Below are 23578 nucleotides of genomic sequence, written 5' to 3' on the forward strand. Positions count from 1 at the left end.
GATACTTTGAGCAATGCTAGATTATTTGGGAAAAAATTCTATTTGATACTACCACCACCACCACCACCACTACTGTATAGTGCTTTAAGGTTTACAGCATACTTTACATATTGTTCACTCTTTGAGGGCAGAGATTGCTTCATTTTGTATTTCCAGCTCCTGGCTAGGGCTTGGCATATAATGGATGCTTAAGAAATGATTGATCAGTCAATCCATTGGGATGTTAATATTACTGTTTACCTTGGAGGAAAGCCACTTGGCCTCTCAGGTTGGTCCTCATGGGGTCGTGTGGTAGTTTGGGAATGTAAGCACTAATCCAGGATCTGTTCCACACCTGCCGCTATTCAGCCATCCAGTATACATTTATTAAGTACCTAAAGTGTGTAAAGTTTTGCACCAGGTACTAGGAATGTATAGAATTTACATAAGACATGTAGAGTCATTTGAGTTTCACAATCCCATTTTATAGATGGAGAAACAGAGTCAGTGAAGCTAAGTCTCTTGCCAGTGAACAAACCACCAGCTGACAATGCCTAGAATATGGTCTTTCCTCCCCTCCCCTCCCATCCCCTCCCCTTCCTTACCCTTCCTTCAAGATGCAGCCACCTTCTACTGGAGGCTTTTCCCATGTTCTAGTGTCCCCTCTAGGGACACTTTCCATCTGCTTTGTATGTATCTCGTATGTGGCCAATTATGTACTTGTTTCTCTGAGAGCAGGGCTTTTTTCTGTTGTCATTTCTCTCTATTCCTAGTGCTTAGTATGGTGTCCGGAAAATAGGGAGTGCTTAATAGGAGTTTATCGATTCATTGATTGGTTGGTGAGTGTAGGAGAGTGAGGAATGATGTAAACCAAGTTACTCAGGATTCAGATATTCAATTTTATCAGTCCCTCCAGAACTGATCGGTATATCCCAAGCCAAACTCATATGAGATTGATTTATGAGAATGTAAATTTATGCATTGGTAATGGGGGATATGGGAGGTGATATGACCTGTCATTTTAAAAAGGGTACCATTTCCTGATAGGTATCCCACACAGGAGGCTAGATTACTAATTGGAAAGTTGTTTATTGAGCAAAAGGAATTGGATATTTATTCTTAAGGGATAAATATATTTTTTAGTTAAATAGTGGTAGCCTGATAAATTGCTCTACTTGACTCAAGGTTGGAAACCATAAAAGCTGCACTTTTAGAGACAATTCTGTTGGCAAATATGCTGCCCCTCTGTCCCCATAAACCATTGAAATGTCTTGGAAATGTCAGTATTTCAGCCAATCTGACTGTAAGCATTTCCATAACAATATCCACAGGGCATGAAATATGGATGATCAGTGACTGAAGAAACAGCCCAGCGCCTCACACATTCTAACCCAGGCTGCGGCTTGGGGTGCAGAATAAAGCTATGTGGTCCACTGGATGTAGGTGAAGAGGTGGTAGGAACTGACGGCCTTGAATTCTCAAATTTGAAAGCTTTAGAACAGTGGCCCATGGGCACTGGTGTAATTCTGCCTCAGAGCATGGTCCAATCACTTGAGATTTCAGAGCCTCAGTTTTCCCCTTTGGAATTCAAGGGTGGACCACCTGTGGGTGGTGAGTAAGTTCCCTTCTCCGTTCACACGTATGGTTCTGTGAATCCATTGCCTTCCAAGCAGCCACTTTGGGCTAAATCTTATTATTGAAAAATCTTTTCTTTTTTTAAATTTCTTACAGTTAGCCTTCAAAAGACATTTTTTACTTCTATAAAGACAGTTGAGGCTTGTTTGTTGCTTGTGTTTGGGGGTGGTTTTTGTTTGTTTTGATCCAGACTTGTGATATTCTTGGTACAGGACATAGCACAGAGCTTTGCACATAGTAAGGCACTTATTATTCAGGAGTTGTTCTTGTCTTGTCTGACTCTCTGTGACCCTATTTGGGTTTTTCTTGACAGAGACACTGGAGTGGTTTGCATTTTACTTCTCCAGTTCATTTTATGGATGAGGAAACTGAGGCAAACAGGGTTAACTGACTTGCTCAGGGTCACACTTCTAGTAAGTATCTGAGGCCTAGTCTGAACTCAGGTCTTCCTTACTCCAGGCCCAGTATCTGTCCACTGAGCTGCTTCCAGTAGGCACTTAATAAATCCTTGTTTTCTTCCTTATTCCGTACCATCCTGAACTGAATTATTGACATGATTCATTTGAGACATTGTTGACCTGAAAACTTTGTTAAGAAAAGGCAACAGGCTAATGCATACATTTTATGATTTAATTAATTAATTGATCAATTCCCCATAAAGAAAACAGTTACATAATGCATTATGGAGCCAGAAATGTTCTGGCTACCCAGTGCAGAAATCTTCTGGCTGATATACATTTTGCCGTGAGAAAGGAACTCTCCTAATTGAGCAAATCGTAAATTCAGTAAGACAGGACAATTAACAAAGCAATGTTGGTCAGGCCTTGGGATTCCAGGCTGGATAAACATATGTCTCAGTGATAAGAAAATCCCACCACTAGTGAGTGGCAGGCTTCCTGCCCTAAACAGATAACTGACATAGGAAAGGGTAAACAAAGTTCAGTAGAAATTATGACCTAAGATGTCTATATTTTCTTTACCATTAACATGCCATAACATAGTATGTGTCTACAAATATTAAGATATGGAAAATGTCCCATTATTCAAGATAGTGTCTTAGGTTAAAGGTCTCTTAAGGAATGTAGAGTCAGCCTTGGCTGGCTTTGTTGACATAGGAAGAGGCACCCTCTGAGTTTGCTTCAGAGAGAACAAAGAGATTATTCTAAAATTTTATATTAAACATTATCAACATCATGGTACAGTAAGAGCATCAGCTTTGGAGTCAGAGGGTCTGGATTTAAATCTTGGCTCTGCCCCTTACAACCAGTGTGGCCTTGAGCAAACTGGTAGGCATTTCTGGGCAGGTTAATGACCCTTAGGGCATTTGGACAGAATATTAGGAAGTAGGAGCATTTGAAGAATGCAAAATCTATGGTACCCTTAGGGCAGCTAGGTGATGTCATCGTCCACAGAGCACCCTGTCTGGGAGTTAGGAAAACTCACCTTCCTGAGTTCAAATTTGGCCTTAGGCACTTACTAGCTGTGTGATCCTGGGCAAGTCACTTGACCTTGTTTGTCTCAGTTTCCTCATCTATCAAATGAGCTGGAGAAGGAAATGGCAAAGCACTCCAGTGTCTCTGTCAAGAAAACCCCCAATGGGGCCATGAAGAGTTGAACACAACTGAACAATAGTCATACCCTCAAGTGTGGAAGAGGGTGGTTCTGGTGTTATAGACCAGATTCAGCCACTGGGGCTCCCACTTTGTATCTAAGAGCCATTGACCAGCTAGATAACCGTCTTGCCCTTGGTCCTTAACAAGTGTCATGATTACTTTCAATCTGGTCCCGGCAGAAGGGGATAAGTCCTGCATTTTCTGTTTCTGTCCTGGCAGGATGTCACTAGGTTTGCAGCAGCCAAGGAGTTAAGCTTATAGACCTCCTTGCAAACATATAACGGGAGCAGCATTTCTCCTCACTATAATTAAATCCTCCCCGAACTGCTTCTGTCACTGACTTTTGCTTCATGTGGGCTGTTCCTGTGAAGCGGACGGATGCCTGAGCATCCCAATGGGTGCATGATCGATTTCTGAGGAGAAACACGCCCCTGGAGTACACAACAATTTCCTCTGGAATCCATCCTTTTTCCTCCATCTTTACCTCTAAGGTTGCCTTCCATCTAATAACAGCTAACCTCCTTTCTCAAGCAGTATTCATGTTTTCAAGGAGCAAGGGGAGGTATTTTTTCAGGGGAATAAAAATTACGACCTAAAACCCCCTCCATCACTTGGTCATAAAGTTGTGAGGTGCAGAGAAAAGTTTGGCTATCACTTACCTCAACTATGATTGAAAAATCTTCCTTTCTTCAGGTTTGTAGAAGTCATTACTATTCACAGCTATTCCTCAGAGGGTTGTAGAATCTCAGAGTTGGAAGGGTCCCTAGAGACCACTGAAACCAGGAGTTCTTAACCTGTTTTTTGAATTATGCACCTCAGCGGCAGTTGGGTGAAGTCTCTGGAACCATTCCCACAATAATTTTTTAAATATATAAGTTAAAATATATAGAAATACAAAATAAAGTGATTATATTAAAATAGTTATTAATTTTTTTAAATGAGTAAATTAATGGAACCCAGGTTAAGAATTTCCCGGTCTTGGTTATTCCATATCTGAGCAGGAATGCTCTCTGAGACTTCTCTGATAAGTGGTCATCCAGCTTCTACTTGCTTATCTAGGAAGGGAAAAGCATGAAATATTGGATAGAGTTCAGGTCTTGGAGTTAGGGACCCTCAGTTTCCACTTCTAGACTAGAAGTCAATAAGGTCTTTTCTAGCTCTATATCTATGTTCATATGAACCCACTCCTGTCCAAGCAACCCTTTCCACTTTGGTCTAGCTCAGGGATGGGGAACCTGAAGCCTTGAGGCCAAATGTGGCCCTCTAGGTCGTCAAGTGCAGCCCTTTGAATTCAAACTTCACAGAACCAAGTCATTTCTCTTTTCTGGGTCTCAGTTTCTCCTGTTGTAAAATGAGAGGATTGGATTAGATCCCCTTTAAGTTCTCGTCAGTCAATCAGGAAGCACTTATTAAGGGCAAACTGAGGATATACAAAGACCTCGGTAAGGTTATTTTGTATCAAGGAAGACAACATATAATACATGTAAGTACGTTCAAAGCTCTTAATCTATAAAAATAAAGTCTTGCCAGTCCAGAATTCATTTCCATCAAAGGAAAATGAAGGAAAGGGAATGTATGGACCGAGCATCTTGAGCGTTTTGACTTGTTTTGGAAATCCTTTCAGACGTTCTGTCTTGGGCGTCAAGAGTCAAGTTTATATGATGTGATGTGATGTGCCCGCCATGACAGGTCTGTGCCAACTAGCCCTGAGCTCCCTTCACTGAAGGACCGAGCAAGGTCATGGTCCTGGAGCCTTGGGAGCACAGCAGAGAGATTTTAATGAACTTTCTTTTGCTTCAGTTTCCATTCTTGGAGACAGAGTTGGGCTGGGGCTGAAAGACCAGAAGGCAGGCAGAGGAAGGAGCCTAGTGACACAGAATAATAATTCTGTAGAATTCCATTTTACCAAATTTGCCAAATCAAAGACTAGAATGTTTGGATTTTTGTAGTGGTTTTTAAATTTTTTTTCTCCATTCATTATTTGATAGGGAGAAGAAGGAACATGGTATATTCGATCCGCCCTCACAATTCAAACAGAATGACTTCAATACTGTTCTTAGAGCAAATTATCAATGGATAATTTTCTATTTATTTAGTATTTTATTTTTCCCTAGTTACATGTAAAAACAATTTTCAACATTTGTTTTTAAAACTTAGTTCTAAATTCTCTCTCACCTTCCCCACCCCGTCGTTGAGAAGCAGTTTGATATCGGTTGTACATGTGTAGTCATGCAAAATGTAATTCTGTAACAATGGAGTAGTATTTGTGGAATTGTCACGTCTGGCCTAACTTAAACCTCAGAGGTCATCTAATCCAAACCGTTTACTTTTTACATGTGAGGGAAGCTGAGGCTCAATGAGATTGGGGACTAGCCCACTGTCACAGACGTAGTAAATAGGGATTTGAGGGCCTTAGTGGTTTATTCATATCCATTCAGTATGTGAGAGAAGCTGGATTTGAACCTAGGATTTGGTGATTCCAAAGCCGACTCTGTTTTCCTATGCTCTGGTGCCCCTGTCTCAGTGGATTTCAAAAGGCACTTAATTTGTTGATTTATGGAATTCTCTCTCGAAGTGCTTATGACCCATAATTCTGTTGATGGTAAGGCTAAGGGTCCTTACCATCCTTCTTCCTTCCTACCCTTCCCCAGTACCAAAGTGTCCAGTTGGTCAAGGAAAAATAATTATCTTTTTTTATCTAACACTTGAGTGTTATGAGAAGCTAGAAGGAATTTAATTTAAAGTTAACATGGGGACCTGTTTTGCCCTCAGTTGGAGAAATTTGTCTCTGCCACAGATTCAGCCAGTGACATTAACCTTTCTTAGATTTCATTTAGTTTTCATCCTGAGCACAGAGGCCCATCAAAAGCTACCTGCTTCCAGATTAATAAGCTTTTGGGACTTCTTCATACAGATCACACAGAGCCATGCTTAACCCTTGTGATTTTATAGCTGTTTCCAAAAGCTTTGCAGCGGTATGAAGGAGAAAACAGAAATATATTTTTAAAAAAACACACATCTGTACAGAAACAATTTTTTTTGTCTTCATAATGGAGTTAAAGTGTCTTATGGGGGAAAAAAATGTACCAGCCCCAGAGCAGCTGTGAAACGTTTCACAAGATAAGATTAGGCTTGTCTTTAATATAACAACCACCACACATACACACACACACACACACACACACATACACACACACACACACACACACACACACTCTACTAATAAAATACATTTATACTAGCTCTTGAGAGATAATTTCAGAGTAAAATCTCTTGGACGCCAGCCCCATCTTTCTGCACAATATCTTAAAGCCTGAGATCAGTGCCAACTGTCGGCTTTGTTGCCAGCTTCTGAAAAGACACTTGAACTTCTGGCCAAGATCCCTATCGGAGGGGCCCGTCCGTTGTGTCTGTGATTATAGAGTAAGGGTGCTTTCTTTTGGCAAAACACAGAATCTGACAGCAGTGGAGTATTGGTACAACACTCAACAGGGTCCATTGGGGATTCATTCTTTGACAATTAACCCACAATGATTCACTTGCTTCTTTAAAAAAAAAATTAGATTATTTATTTGTGAAGAAACAGAGCTTATCCAACTCTCCATAAAAAAGGAGGAATTTTGTACAGCTATTCAAATATTCTCTCAAGTTCATTTTGATTTGAGGTTTGTTAAAGTAAAGTAGATAGGGGCATTGGGTAGTCTAGGAAGGGAGAGCTTCACCAAGTGGGATTGATTTTCTTTTAAACTGAAATGAATATTGACAAGATGGGTAAATGACATTCCTTGGAGGAAAGAGATGTGAAGAGTTTGGTTAAAGGTGCTACAACGTAGCATCCAGGCATAGGGAGGGTATGGTCTCCGCAAACTTTGCCCTGTTTGGACCTCCCTTAGCATATTGTGTTCAGTTCTGGACACCATGGATGGGTGAGAGTGTCCAAAGGAGGGCAGCCCAGATGGGAATGGGCCTTTAGTTAGTTCATGTCATATAAAGATGGCTACAGTTTGCCAAGAGTAGACAGTATTCAGGGAGGACATGAGTGATGCCATCAGGTGTCTGAGGGGCTTTGGTGTCAGGGACGGTAAGTAACTCTGAACCTAATGGTGAGAAGTTACAAAGACATCAATGAGACTTGATGTCAGGAAAAACTGCCTAACAATTGTTTTGTTGTTGAGTTGTGTCTGACTCTTTGTGACCCTGTTTGGGGTTTTCTTGGCAAAGATACTGTGTATTGCCATGTCTTTCTCCAGCACATTTGGCAGATGAAGAAACTGAGGCAAACAAGGTTAAGTGACTTACCCAGGGTCACATAGCTATTAAGTGTCTGAGGCCAAATTTGAACTCAGGAAAATAAGTCTTCCTGACTTCAGACCCAGCCCCTCTATCTGTTGTGCCACCTTGCTGCCCTAGGATTATGACTAAGAGGCTGCAAATATCTCCTACAGTCCCCACATACAAAGTAGACCCAGAAAGTACATGGATTGAGTCTCTTCATTGCTGGATAAAATTAAAAGTCAAAGAGCTTCAGAAACAAAATGGAGTCCATCATGAAATGACTACTTTGGCTTCTGAATACATAGGATTCACATGATAATAAAAGTAGTCCAGGCTGCAACTATGCTAACCAAGTAATGAGATTTAAAATGAAGATTCTATACCGCAGGAGGAGGGGATGGTGGTGGGGGTGAGAGGAAGCCTCGTAGTGGGCCCAGATTTTGATCCAAGCTCAAGAGCCAACTCCTCACCATATGGTTCAGGGTGAAACTGGCATCTGCATGGGAGCCAGCAGCCAGAAAGTAGCTCCAAGAGGATGGGGAGATTTCATTTCTGCCCAAACAAAGGCTTGTTTTTCCACTACCTAGCCTGTTGACACTTTAGTAATGCTTAATTAAGAGTTAACGCTAAGTAATTGAGTTTTGCCAAGAGATGGAATATTTCTTTTCTGTTCCATTCACGTATGCTGCCCAGAAGCCCCTAGCCTTTCTGAAATTTCTATTAAAGAATTCTAGCAATTTTAAACACAATTTTCAGCCACCACAGCTTCCCCTAATGCTCAGACATTGTTGTCTCTTTAGATTGGAATGGTTCACTTTTTTCTGTGTTTGTGTCTGGTCCCCTTTTGTGTTGTGGTCCCCTTTGGGAGTCTGGGAAAGACTATGGACCTCTTCGCAGAATCCTGTTTTTAAATGCCTCAATAAATACAGAATATACAGAATTTCAAAGGAAGTCCATTGTACTGAAATAAAAAGATCATTTCTTTTCCCCATCCAAGTGTATGGACTCCCTGGAAATCTGTGGACCCCGAGTTAAGAAGCCCTACTTTAGATATAGGTAGCTGACTTCGTGTAAGAATGAAGAAGGACTTTGTTTTTTCTCCCATTATATATATTTTTAATCCAAGGTAGATAATTGTCTGTCTAGGATGATTTAGAGATTGCCTTACCTCACAGAACAAAAGCAAGCCGTTTCATTCAATATGGAGCTGGCTTGTTTTGGTAGGCCCTGCAAATGCCAACTACAACCAAAAGTCCCTGCCAACCAAGGGTCGTCTGGCCCTGGCTTCTGTCCAGGGCTCAAATAGCCCTGGGATTCTCAGATTTCCTGCCAGTGTATGTACCGAATCATCTTTTATTTTTTGACTTTCAGATTTCAAATGGATCTACCATCAATGTCTTCAAGAAACTATCAAACTTTACATCAGGTAACAAAGGCAGTCCTGGGGGCTGGGTTCCTTTCTGGTTTCAAGAAATGTTAATTGTGTTCTGGTTGGTCCCAAATGGGCCCCAAAGTGGGGCTTCTACTCTTACTGTGCAAGTACGTCTGTGAAACTCCAGGCAACTCACATGGGCTTCTTTATGCCTACAAGAAAATCTGGGAAATGAGGCCACAAGAAAAACTGAAATTCTAACTCAATTTAAAGTGAAAAGATAGTAGTAGTGGTAGCAGCAGCAGCAGAGGTGGTGGTATTGATAGTAGGGGTAGTAGTGAGAGGAGGAGGAGGAGGAGGAGGAGTTAGTATAGTAGTAGTGTAGTAGCAGTAGTGGGGTGGAGGTGAGGGTTGAGGCTACCACCTCAAACACTACTACTACTGCTGTTGCTGCTACTGCTACTACTACCACTATCACTACTACTGAATCTTAATATAGTATTTTAAGGTTTGCAAAGCATTTCACATATTACACATCATTTGATCCTCTCAGCAATCCTATGAGGTAGGTGTTATTATTATCCACATTTTACAGATCAGGAAACTAAGGCAAAGAAAGGTTAAATGATTTACTCAGGGTCACAGGGCTATTAAATGTCTGAAACAGGATTTGAACTCAAGCCTGCCTTATTCCAAGTCCAACACTTCATGCTTGCCAAGGAAGATGCCTCTGACCTCCTCTTCCCTTCTTTCCTCCTCCCCTTTTCCTCCTCTTTTCCCTCTCCTCCCTCCTCACTGCCCGTTCCCTTTTTTCTTTCTCCTTCCCTCCCCCACCTTCTTCCTCTTTCCCTCCTCCCTTCTTTCCTTCTCCTCCTCTTTTCCTCCCTTCCTCTCCTTTCCCCTCTTCCCTTGTCCACCTCCTCCTCTCTTCTTTTTACTTTCATTCTCTTAAAAAACACAGATCCATGGTTTCACTGGGATAGGGAACTCCCCGTAAGGAAACTCCCTTCACCAATGCAGGTCAGAATTTTGTCTGCAGTCTGCGTCTTAGAATGTTGCTGAGGGTTTAAGTGACTGGCCCAAGGTCACACAGCTGGAATGAATCAGAGGCCGGTCTTGAACCTATATCTTCCTAACTTTGAAGGTGGTTGGCTCTTCTAGCCTCCATGACAACTCTTTGAGAATTATTGTCAAATGTTATCCAATGTGCTTTAATTTCATTGATTTTGGGAACTCCCAATGAAGACATTCCTTCTACAAATGCAGGTCACCACTTAGGTGACTATTTGGATCCTGAGAGGTAAGTGACTTGCCCAGGGTCCCACAGTCAGTACGTGACAGGCAGGACTTGACTCAGGGGCCATCTCTAAACACTTTGCAATACTGCGTCTTCATCAGGGCTCTCCTTAAGCAGAGATCTCAAATATAGTGTTGGCTGAGCTTTGTTTTTTTTTTGAGTTGTTTGTTTTGCTTTTGAGAGGATGCTGGAAGTTATCCAGTGACCAAGCAGGAAGAACACAGATAATCCCAGAAGTCCCAGAAGTAACTTCTGAATAAGCCAGATAACCTCCTTGGGCAGCTGTGGGATTTCCACTTGTGAAGATACAACAGCATTCATGAGATTCCCAGCAAGTAGAAAGTGTACCCCTCCATCACCCACCCGACAGGGCACTGTTAGGGGAGAGATGGACAGGGCTTCCTCTGTCCCTGCTCCCCAACACTCAGGAGAGAGGTGGGATCCTGGCTGGAAGGCCCTTTGTGGCCTGGAGATTCAGTTCCTTTGGAATACTCTAGGTCAGGAGTGGCGAACCTGCTGCCTCGAGGTCACATGTGGCCTCAAGTGTGGCCCTTTGACTGAACTCAAACTTCACAGAACAAGGAGAATGACTGGACCTGTGATGTCACTGACACAGTGAGGAAACTATCCAGTGCCCGGAGCACCAAGACACTCCTTGACTTGTCTGGGGTCACAGAGCAGGACTTAAACCCAGGTTTTCCTAGCTCTGTGGCTTTTTAGTCAGAGGTGCTGGATTCCCACCCGCTGTTTACAGCCCTTATGACCTCAGGCAAATCACTGAAATTCTCTAAGATGAAGAGGTGGGAGTAGATATGGGGGAGTCAAACTTGGATAGAAACAAATCCCAGCAGGCTTCATGCTGACTTAGAAAACCCGCAGATTAACATTATCTTCATTGTATCATAGCTTTATTTTGTTAAACCTTTTCCAGCTACACCTGAATCTGGTTCAGGCCATATTGGGGAGTCCCATAGGCTGCTTGCATTCTGTCCTCAGTTTTGACATCTTCATACTGGATGACCACTTTTAGCTCTAAACCAGCACTAAGTTTGTTCACTGGTACATCATATCAGGAGAAAGGGAGGATGACTTTTGCAGCCTTCCTTCTAAGGACTTAAAAGTTCACAAAGACATTTAGATGCTAATTAAGAAAACCTCCTATGATGAACTTCTATTAAACTTTTCTTAAAATGGGGCACTCAGGTAGTGGGTGGTGCACTGGATAGAGCACCAGGCTGAAGTTAGAAAGACTTGAGTTCAAGTCTTGGCTCAGATGTGAATTAGCTGGGTGATCTATGGCGAGACACATAACCCTGTTTGCCTCTGTTTTCTCATCTGTACAATGAGCTGGAGAAGGAAATGGCAAACCACTCCAGGATCTTTGCCAAGGAGACCCCAAATGGGGTCAAGAAGAGTCCAACATGATTAATCTGACTGAGCAACTACAACATGAATGTTAGATATTGTTATTATTAAGTCTATTACAAAGAGTATTGATTTATCTCCAAGCTTTAATATGAATTAATTTACCTGAGTTAACCACAGGGAAAGACATGGCATGCTGAAGAGGACTGTGCATAGTGAGATGAGAAGCTTATTGCATTTTTTTGAAGAAAAATAACCGTTTATGTGTCTGAAAAGTAAGAGTGTTTGGTGCCCTTGAAAGGCTCTTCGTATGAAATCTTATGGTCCATTAGGACGTACCCTGGACACTGGAATGTTCAGGTCACCTTCTCTTTGTAACGGTTGCTAGTTTCTAAGCTAGCCGATTGGCCAGTGACTTTTTTTCTTTAATGATTTGTTTTCTTCTCTTCTTTATTGGTTTTCAGACGTGGAATACTCTGAACATCACTGTCATTTGGTGAGTTGATGAATCATCTGTGCTTACTCTTGAATCAGACACCTCCTTCAATTATTCATTTATTTTTTAAAAAAAATATTGAAGGGCTTGCCTTGTGCTGGTAGCTGACAGCAATATAAAGGGTCCTAGATGAGTGTGAGAAAGAATGCTGAATTTATGGTAATGGGGGCTTGGGCTTGAGTTCTTGTTCTGCCAGTCAGCTAGCTGTGATACCTTACATACATCATTTCACCCGTGTGAGCCTCAGTTTCCCCATCCATAAAATGAGCAGGTTGGGCTAGACCAGAGGTTCTTTTCCTGTTTCATTTCCTGGATCCTTTTGATAATTTGGTTGAAGCCTGTGTATCCCTTCTCAGAGTTATGTTTTTAAATGTATAAAATAGAATATGTAAGATTATAACGGAAGCCAAGCTCTACATCTCTGATCCATTGACCCAGACAGAATTCTCAGTGTGTCTGTTAGCATGCAAACTTCATGAGGCCAGGAATCATGTTCTTTTAAACTTCTATTTCTTTAGTCCCTAGACAGCCCTCTGTACACAATAGGTATTTAATAAGCATTTTTTCTTGTTCTTGCCTTCAATCAGAAGATCAGAGAAACCAGAAGGGACCTACAGGTCATCTAATCCAGGCCTTCTTGAACTTTTTCCACTTACAAGCCCCAGTTTAAGAAGCACTGCCCACTACCTCACCATTTTACAGATGGGGAAACACGCCCTAGAGATCTAAGAAAGGACCTGAGCGCTCATCTAGTCCCACTTCTTTGTACTCTAAATGAGGAAACTGAGACCTAAATGATTTGTCTGAGGTCATCCAAGTACCAAGGGGCAGAGCTGAGCCATCGAGTGGTCAACCAGCCTTTGTCTGAAGACTTCTGTGGAGCAGGAATTTGCTATGATACTAAGCAGCCTCTTCCATTTGGGAAGAGCTCTAACTTGGAAAGCTTGTTTATCCACTGATCTTAATTCTCCCTTGTGCCAGACATTATGACTTATCTGGCAGGGCAGCCTCTCAAAGATTTGAGGACAACTATCATGTCCCTCTTAAAGATACAAAGACAACTCAAGTCTTTTTGACCTTGGAAGCTTAGAGCCTAATCAGAGGATATGGCCTGAAAACAGATCAAAAACATAATTCTATATAAAGTATTTTCCACACTAACAACCAAAGAGCTCCTTTTATTGGAGGTAGTACTTGAGCTGAGATACTGAAGGAAGTTAGAGTCTAAGAATTGAAGGTGAAGGAGGGAATAATTCACTAAAGGTTCTTATCCAGGCTCAGCTTCCTCAAGTCCTTCAGTGGATCTTCTAGGAGCCTAAATTCAAGGCACTTCACCATTCCTATTCGCCCTCTCCTGACATTTTGCCAATTTTCCATGTCTTTCCTAAAATGTAGCAGAACCCAGAAGCAAGCACAATGTGCTAGATGTAGTTTAGCCAGTAAATCAGTAAACATTTATTCCCTGTCCACTATGTCAGGCACTATGCTAAGCACTGAAGGTACAAAGAAAGGCAAAAGACAGTCCCTGCTCTCTAGAGCTCAAAGACTAATGGGGAAGATATCGTGCAAACAACTAGGTACAGACAAGCTATGTACAGGATAAATTAGACACATTCAGCAGAGGGAAGGCACTAGAATCGGGGAGGATTGAGAAAGGTTTCCTGTAGAGGGTTAGAATTTAGCTGGGATTTGAAGGAAGCTAAGAGGTGGACATGAGGTGGGAGAGAGCTCCAGGCATGGGAGACAGCCACAGAAAATGCCCAGACTTGGGAGGGCAAGAGTGGAACTTTCACCTCCAAGATGCAATACCTGCCTTAATATAGTACAAGATCCCACTGGTTGTCTTGGGCGCCATATTGCTCTCCTCACTTATTCTGCTTGCCATCCATTAAATCCCCCAGATCTTGATAAAATGCTATCTAGCCATACCTTTTCCGTCTTAAACTTGTGCAGTTTACTTTTTTAAACCGAAGTGTAAATTTTTACTTTTATTTCTATTAAATTTCATTTTGTAGATTAGGTCCATTTTCCTAGTCTGTTAAGAACATTTAAAATCTTGGTTCTGTCATTTAGTACTTATCATTCCTCTATGTTTGTGTCATCTGCAGATTGGATAAGCATACTATCAATGTTTTTATCCAAGTCACTTGTAAAAATGCAGGAAATGTAGGGCCAAGCACTGAACCATTAGGAACTCCACTGAAGACCTCCTTTCATAAGGCATCAAACCATTAACAACTTCAGTGTGGGTTTCCCCATGCAATCTGTTCCCGATCTACTGAATGGTATTATCATTTCATCCAGATCTTTTCATCTTCCCCACAAGAATAACATGAGAAACTTTATCAAATACCGAGTAAAATCAAGAAAGATTACATCTATAAGATGCTCATCATCGGCCAGTCTGGTATCCCTGTCACAAAAGGAAAGAAGGTTCATGTGGTGTGCTTTCTCTCTTTGCCAGTGGTGTTCCTTGTGATGGCTGCTTCTTTTTCTAAATATTCACCAACAGTCCCTTTGAATACATTCTAGAATCTTGCCAAAAATCAAAGCCACACTCCCTGGCATCGATAGCTTACAGACTGTGTTCTCTTCCCTTTTCTGAGGATCAGGAGAACATTTGCTTCCTATCATCCTGCCATTCCTCTCCAGCTCACCGTGGTCTTTCATAGATCATTGACAATGGCTCAGCAATCCCATCTGCCAATTTGTGGTACTCTAGGATGTAGTTCATCTAGGCTAAGTGATTTGAACTCAGCAAGGGCAGCTTACTTTCTCTCATCTTGGTTAATAGCCATTTTTCTTCTGTTCTTTCTAATATAAAGAGCCTTCTCCCTGAGAGAGAAAACAAGCAAAATAAGGATTGGACCGCTCTCAGTCACCAGTTAGAATCCTTCCATCCATCCAACCTGACTGGTGGTCTGGTCTTTTTTTCTGAGCTGCCTTTTCCCCTGACTTTAACAAAAATTCCTCATCTTTTATCCTCCACTTTCCTTGCTAGCTGCAGCTGACTCTACACTCTTTAGCACTTTGGGCACACTAGACAAGATGGTGTTGTGCATTTGTACTCATCCTTTGCTAACTACCTTTTCTGAGAAAAGTTTGTGATCTCTTAGTTAGCGAGTTCCCTATGCAACCACATCATTCTCTTCCCATAACCCTTCCTTTCCCTCAAGTCTTTCTTGAGTCTTTGGAATTTCACCTTTGAGAGCTTCCTATATGTCCTAGGATAACATTCTCTATAAAATTTTGGTTCATGGGCTTCCACCTACCTTTTTCTTGAATTGTGTGAGATCTATTTTCTCCTAAATCCCTGGATGCCTACTAGACAATTCCCAGATTTCCATTCCTTTTCTAGGGAGCACATATACCATTATACCTTTTTTGGTAGAAGCACATTTTGTCACAGCAAAGAGCTGGAAGCAAAGTAGGTGTCCATTAATTAGGGAATGGCTAAACAACTTATGAATGTAATAAGTCTATTCCTGTGCCTTGACAAACAATGAATATGATGAAACAGAAACATGGAAAGACTCACATGAGTGATAAAGCAAACAAAACCAGGAAAATGACATGCATCTACAATAATGTGAAATGGAAAAAAGCAACATGAATGCTGTGAGATGCTGTTTAAGCTTGGCCCCAAAGGCAAGACTTGAGAAGGATGCCCTCCTTCTACTCCACTGTCCCTTCCCCTTTCCCACTATCGCTGCATTTTTTGAAGAGGAGGGAGACTTTGGGTATGAAAGCCTACATTCAATGTCAGACTTTTTTTTGATGGACTAGTTGATTTTGCTCATCTGCTTTCTCTCTCTCTTCCTCCCTCCCTCCTTCTCTCTCTCTCTCTCTCTCTCTCTGTCTCCCTCCCTCCCTTCTTCCCTCCCTCCCTCCTTTGTCACAAGGAATAATGACTCATTGGGTTGGAGAGTGGGGAGGGATAAACTGGGAACTATAGATGATATAAAGATACAAGGCATGATTATGTTTATTTTTTATTTTAAAGAGCCAAAGGCCACTTTGGGTTTAACCATTCTAGTCTTCCTTCTGCAGATTCTACCAGACTCGGAAGCGTTTCAAGATGTCCAAGGCAAGAGACATCGAGGGAAGCACAAATTTAAAGTAAAGGAAATGTATTTAACAAAGCTGCTGTCAACCAAGGTACATGGTGCATCCTGGGAATGTTTTCACCTCTACCAAGGGGTTTATGATGGGTTTGACTTAATTTCCACTGATGTGTGAAAAATGTTACAAATCCCTGGCAACTTTTAGCAAAGCAAGATGAAAGCAAAAATTGTATATATTGCCTTTTCCTTATTTCTCTTAAAAATCAACACGTCAATTGCAGAAATAATAGCACTTACCTAATTCACACAATAACATCTTAAAATGGGGCTCTGCTATTGTTCCCTGGCCCATCCCCCACAGTTTGCAGCATGTATTTTTTTTAGTTTGATGGTCTAATTATCCTTCTTTGTTAACTCATTATTTTGGACAAGCAACAAAACTCCTTCCCTGCACTCGAAACAAGAAAGCAGTAGAAGGGCCAGTGGTTATAAACCTGGATTCTCTGACTGCCTTTAAAAAAAAAAGGAATTAAGAATTCTGTTCACATCACGGACAGTGCTGGAAGTGAAAGCTGGTAGAATGCCAAATCTGTAGCCAATTCGACTTATCTGGCTTTTGGTAGAATGAACAGACATGCTGGATTATTTTCCTCCTAAAATAAGCCTAGAAAAATATTATTATCTGCACTGGACCCTGTAGCTATAAAGTTACTGACCATACTGTTCCGGATTACAGAACTGAATTTGTTTAGAGGCCAGTAAATTTGGTTAGTGCACAGAAAACAGCAGCAGTCTTTGCTGTCTTGAATAGTTCTGCCCTATGTAGCTTTTGTACAACACTCACATGCTTTAGAAAGACACAGTAAGACCCTAGGCTGGGAATAGATGTAGTAAGAGGGGAAATTGTCAGACTCTGCCACCCCCACTTGACTTTTTCCCACCTGGAGATCGTTAATGAGAACCAAGCATCTTTCCAGTAGGGTTGTCATCTCAGTTGGGCACTTGGCTTTACCTGGGAAGTCTTGAGTCCTCCCACTTCCCGACTGACTAAACAACTTTGCCGTTGGTAAGTAGGGGCTTATTATTTTGCCAAAACCAATCTGAATCCAGAGCCCCCACATTCAAGAGCTTTGCCCTTCCAGCTGTGGGTCTCATCTGTTTTGATTCCCTTTTCCTTCAGAATCTGTTTCTTCATTTCGCCCAGCATGGGTTTTTCCACTGACTTATGTTGCTTCATAGACAACAACCTGGTCTCCTCCCCTCTTTCAGGTGGCCATTCATTCTGTCTTGGAGAAGCTTTTCCGAAGCATCTGGAGTTTGCCCAACAGCAAAGCCCCGTTTGCCATCAAATACTTCTTTGATTTTTTGGATGCCCAGGCTGAGAATAAAAAAATCACAGATCCTGATGTCGTACATATTTGGAAAACAAACAGGTAAGGAGAGGGGATGGGGAAGAATGAGTGGTGTCACTGTTTATAAAAACCTTGGAGAGCTTATTAATGAGAAGAAAGGACAGAGGAGGTTAATAGAAGATTCAACCATCTGACAGCATGTTTGGAAGTTCTTTATCAGTCTTGAAAACAACAAAAATGATAACCTCTGTAATTTCTTTCCTAGGATTCTCAAAAGTCAAATAGACAGTAGACAAACAGACAAGTAGACAAAGCCTATCATCTTGAAAGGACATTTTCTTCCCAGCTCCCTCATTTGGACAGGAAAGCAGTAGCTGAGCTCCTACCCATCCTTCAAGTTCACGTGTCATCTCCCCCTTGATGCCTCCTCCTCCTATGCCATCCCTGCCCCTCCCCTGGCCACACGTGACCACCTCTTCTCTGTATTCCCATTCAACTGGTTGGGGCCTTTATTGGGCACTTATGATACCTTATGATATCTGCTATGGTGAGTTCATCTCATCATTCCGCCTATATGGGAAGGAGCCACCATGGTAAGAATGGTAAAAGATGCAGAATCTGGATTTGAATTCTGGCTCTACCCTTCATTTTCTGTGCAACCCTAGGCAAGTCTCTAGGAGGCACAGAGAGGTAAAGTGTTAGGCCTGGAGTCAGGAAGACCTGAATTCAAATCTGGCTACAGACACTGACTATGGGCAAGTCACTTAACAAGTTTCCTTATCTATAAAATGGGGATAGTAACAGCACCTATCTTGCAAGATTATTATGAAGAAAAATTGCAAAAATAAAATATTTAAAGCTCTTTTGCCAACCTTAGAGCCCTATGTAAATGTTATTAATTATAAAATACATTAGTCCTTACATCTGCTCCTTACCACAACTCTTTAAATTAGGTCTTCCGGCATTTTTGGTACATTTTGAAGATGATTAAACTGAAACAAAAGGAGACTATAGCACAGTTCCTGGCACATAGTAGGTGCTTAATAAATGTTTACAGACTGACTATGTGACTTGCCCATTTCCACACAGCTGACTTCTAAATGTTGGAGATGGAATTTGAAGGTCTCTCCTGACTACAAGTCTTACTAGTCTTTCCTCCCTTAACTTCTCCCAGACTCAGTTCTCTAATCTGTAAAATGAGTAGACTGGAGTAAATAAGGTCCTTCCCGGCCTTGAATCTGGGATCCTTCCATCTTCTGATCCACATCGCTTCCCTAGGGAGGGAGTCTTACCACTTATTGTTTTGTCTGATTCTGTCTCCTCCTTGTCCTTCCCACCTTTGCCCTTTCCTTTGCATCACAATTCAGGGCCTAAGATTCCTAAGGAGTCTCTTGGTCTTCAGTCTGTTGCTCATTTAATCCAAATTGCAGATCATTGCCAGATCAATCAGTCAGTCCAGCAACATTTACTATGTCCTGGAGATACAAGGTTAGTCAAGTCTATATTTATTAAGTATGTACCAGGGATGCAAAGAAAGGCAAAAAGCAGGTTCTGCTTCCAAGGAGCTCACAATCGTAGTAGAGGAGACAACATGCAAACAAATTTGGGCATGCGCTGTCTTTGGTGCTCCTGACTCCTCTAATGAAGTGCCAATCTTTCCCTGTCCAGAACCCACCCAGTAATTAATTTGTCCCTTTCTTATGACATCTCACATCTTCCTCTGTTCTCTATTTGTACTGTATTCTCTTCTGTCTCTTACTAGAGGGCAAGCTCTTTCTGGGTAGGTAGGGTCTCTCTTCTCTTTTTTTCTAAATGAGAGGAAAAAATCAACACAACTGATCAATACATTGAAAAAGTCTGAACGTGTGTGCAATGTGTAACCCATGTGGACTTCCCACCTCACAAAGGGGTGGCTTGGGGGTATCTTCTCGTGTCATTTAAGTCAGGCTTGATCTTTATAATTTTGCTAATTTACTTTTGATTTTTTGATGTGAACATTTTTTACAGTGTTGTGATTTCTGTGTGTGCTGTTCTCTTGGCTCTGCTTACCTCACTGCATCAGTTTGTGTAGATCTTCCAGTGTTTCTCTATATTGTATCATATACATCATTTCTTAAAGCACAGTAATATTGTTACATCTATGAACATCCATTGGTTTGCCATCCTCCAATCAATGGACATCTACCTTGTTTCCAATTCTTTGCTGTGCCCCCAAGTGCTTCTGTGAGTATTTTGGTGTATGTGGGGACTTTTCTTCTTATCAATAGCTTCTTTGAGGTATAAGCCCAGCAATGGAGTCTCTGATTCAAAGGGTATGGACATTTTAGTCACCTTGACTGTACCATTTCACAGCGCCACCAACAATGTATTAGTGTTTCTCTTGCTTCACAACCCCTCCAACGTTGGTCATTGCCATTTTTTGTCATTTTTGCCAATTTGCAGGGTAAGAGGTGAAATCTCAGACTTGCTTTGATTTGCATTTTTCTTATTATTAATGATCTGGACCATTCTTTCTTATGGTTGTGAATGCTTTGTAATTGTTCTTTTGAGGATTATTTGTCCATATCCTTTGACTATCTACTGGGGTGGCTATTGGTCTTATGCATATTTAGTATTTTTACATTTTGGATAACAAACACTTAAAGAAGTTTGACACAAAGATTTTTCCCATTCTCCCACTTCCCTCATCTTAGATGCATTAATTTTGCCTGTGCAGAAACTTTTCATTCCCATGTAATCAGTTATGTCTTATCTTTTGTGACTGTCTCTATCTCTTGTTTGGTTCAGACCACACCTCTTATCCACAGCTGTGAGATTCATCTTCTCATTTTTTTATAGTATGCTCTTTAATTTTATATATCATTTTGGAATATGGTGCAAAGTGTTGAAATGCTTACTCCCTTCCCCTCTACTATGTACTAAGTACTTTACAGGTGTCACCTCACTGAATCCTCACAACCACCTGAAGGAGGCACAGTTTTTAGTACCTAGTACACTCAAGAAGTAGTTGTGGTGGGGAAGTGATTTGGTCACAGTAGCACAACTGGTGAATGACAGAGTCAGAATCGGAACCCAGATCTCCTGACTCCAAGTCCAGTGCTTGTCAGTGACAATATTATTTCATGTTATGTCATTCTGTCAAGGACCTATGATTTCATGGCATGAAAACTCCTCTACTACCACCACTGCCAAATGCAACCTGTTTGTAACTTAGCATCTTAGTGATTTTCATCCCCATTTTACTGATGAAGAAACTGAGGCAAGGCAGAGGGCTTGTCCAGAGTCACACAGCTAGTAAGTATCTGAGGCTGGTTTGAACTCAGTTCCTTCTGAATCCAGGCCCCACACTCTCCCCGCTGGGACACTCAGCCTCAGTTTCCTCATTGGTAAAATGAGGATAATCAAAGCACCTACCTTATAGGATTGTTGTGAGGACCCAATGAAGAAAAAAATATATAATATGCTTTGTAAACCTTAAAATTCCATGAGAGTATGTATGTATTATTGTGTTTATAAGCTATGTGCCTAGAAGCAAGTCAGGCAGCTCTCTAAGTTACAGGCAGGTTGTATTTGGTAGGGGGAGGTGGGGGTGGGGATAGGGGTGGGGGATTCAGACCATGAAATCACAGGTCCCTGATACACTGATATAATATGAAATAAGATGATCATTGGAAGAACACTGGACTTGGAGTCAGAGATGTGAGTTCAAATTCTGACTGACACTCCCCAGCTGTGTCACCATGGCCAAGTTACTTCCCCATCTCTACCCCCTACCTTGAGGGTCAGTTTTCTCATTATTTAAAAGAGAGGGGAATCCTTGCATTACCTACCCCATAAGGTCATTCATGGTGAGGAATAACTTTATTAACCTTAAAGTGACTGTTATTTTGGACAGCATGCTGTCTTGTCAGTTTCATGTTCCAGATTGTTTCTCCCTTTTGGTTCCACCTCTTGGAAAATCTTAGTCAAAGAAGTTATCTAGTCCAGCCCTTTCAATTTATAAATGAGGAGACTGAAGTCCAGTGAGTAAGATGTTTTACCTGGGATCACACTGGTATTAAGAAAACAGGATTTGAACCCAGTTCCTTTGCCTCCAAATGGCACATTTTCCACTGCACCACAGTGCTTTGGATAAGAGTTATTAAGATACTTGTTTTCAGAATACGATAGACATGTCATGAGTCTCCAGTGAATGAACCAATTGACAAAGAAAATCTCCTGTTTTATTGGAACAGTCTTCCTCTTCGTTTCTGGGTCAACATCCTGAAGAACCCTCAGTTCGTCTTTGATATCAAGAAGACGCCCCACATAGACAGCTGTTTGTCAGTAATTGCCCAGGCTTTCATGGATGCATTTTCTCTTGCGGAACAACAACTGGGGAAGGTGAGACATGGTTTGCTGTTTCCTGTGTTTATACTGTAATCTATGAGTTTGAAGTAGTCTGCCTTTCTTGTAAACATTTTAAACCAGCTAAAAAGAGACCATCTGGATGGTGTTCATTCCATTTATATGCAAAATTGCCTGTAGATTATTATTTACACCTTGGCTTGTTGTTGCTAAAATAATACACTTATATATGAACATGCTGTCTTCTCCCACCTCCCATCTCCCATCAAATGTAAGACCCTTTAGAGGAGGGATTGTTTGATTTTTATCTTTGTATCCCTTGCACGTAGTAGGCGCTTAATATATACTTGTTGGTTGATAACAAAAACTAAATTAATAGAAGGTTTGGTTTTGTCCCCTTATTTGGAAGATTTTTTTTCTGGGGGAGGGGGAGCTATCTAACCTTTGAGGTTTTTTTTTTAACTTTCTGGGAAATTATACATTAAAAACACTTTAAAATGTTAATAAAGAGATTCCACTGAAATATACATAATCATGCTGGGTCTAAATATCAATAAAGAATGTCCATTTGAATATAACTCAATGATTTCTTGACAATATCTTGCCCAGAATTTCTGTTTACCATGGGCTTTCCAGATCAGTAGTAACACATTGTGAATATTATTTTCCTGGCTTCCTTCTCTGATCAAAAGCACAAAATAAGAAAGCTTACCAAGATCAAAGGGAAAAACAAGACTTTGGAGAAAGTGCCTCGTATGACATCTGAGGGGCCCAATGTATCTAAACTCCTCAAGCAACAGCTGGGATAGAATTCTCTGAAAGTGTTTATGAGGCTTTGGTTCTTCCCCGGTCACATTTCTGGAGTGTCTGTAATGGAATCAACTGCTGAATGCTAGTTTGTTCACTTAAATATGCTGACAGGAAGATATTAATGAGAACAATTAATAAAATTCAATTGGTTAGGTTCCCTGTAAACCTTTATTGTCAAGATAGCTTGTCCAGCCTCCCAGGATCTGGCTTTGCACCATAGTGATGGGCTACCTGTGTCATCACTTACTCATTCAACAAACAGTTATTAAACATGTCGTTTGGCCATCCAAATTTACCTTCCTTTGGAGAGAAGGAAGGGGAGGAGGAGGCAGACAGGAGAGAAGGAGCTGAGTTGCCCAGCTAGCTGGGTCCCCATTCAGCCCGCTGTGTCTACTCACAGGATTGTGTTTGCCCTTCTTTGACAAAGGTGTCCTCTCCAAAGGAAGGTAAATTTGGATGGCCAAAAGAGGCCCAGTTGACTTGGGTTTTACTTGCTCCTTTCCTTCCCTTCCCTTCTCTGTCTTGTCCTTCTTTTCCTTTCCCAAAACCTTAAACCTATTGCACTCTGAAGCTGGGACGCCAATGGACCTAAAGTCTCTTCTGGACCCTCCTGGTTTTAGAGTGATTATCAATAGTAACTGCTGCTGTTCCCCTCCCAGCCTGATGTCTTTCTTTTTCTTGGCCTCATTAAAGGGGTCAGGCCCTGGCTACTTCTTAAACAGGCCTATTCGATGAATGGGAGTTGCCCCACCCTAAGTGAGTACCTGCAAAGACCTTGGCCTAAAGGAACCAAGGTCTCCCAGTCCATCTTGGGTTATCTCCAGTTATCCTGAGGAATATCAGGTCTCTGGATGAGAAGTGAGGCTGGTGACCTGCATAGCCCTCCCTCACTTAAAACAAAGTCAAGTGCAAGTCATGTCATCATTTCTCTGATGGCATGGTCTTCTTTGGCAACGAAGGACGAACACAAACT

At 41.5% G+C, this 23578-nt stretch overlaps 1 protein-coding gene across 1 annotated transcript in view; it reads left to right on the top strand.

Annotated features, from left to right (window-relative positions):
* PLXNC1 (plexin C1) overlaps positions 1-23578 on the top strand; it is a 223545-nt gene that overhangs the window by 193767 nt on the left and 6200 nt on the right. Inside the window, exons 25-29 of the mRNA XM_072655595.1 lie at positions 8874-8928; positions 12001-12032; positions 16083-16190; positions 17366-17529; positions 21684-21831. Of these exons, the coding sequence (XP_072511696.1) occupies positions 8874-8928; positions 12001-12032; positions 16083-16190; positions 17366-17529; positions 21684-21831 (507 nt within the window). The remainder of the gene's footprint in view (positions 1-8873; positions 8929-12000; positions 12033-16082; positions 16191-17365; positions 17530-21683; positions 21832-23578) is intronic.

Source organism: Notamacropus eugenii, chromosome 3 (genome assembly GCF_028372415.1).
Source record: "Notamacropus eugenii isolate mMacEug1 chromosome 3, mMacEug1.pri_v2, whole genome shotgun sequence".
Lineage (NCBI taxonomy): Eukaryota > Metazoa > Chordata > Mammalia > Diprotodontia > Macropodidae > Notamacropus > Notamacropus eugenii.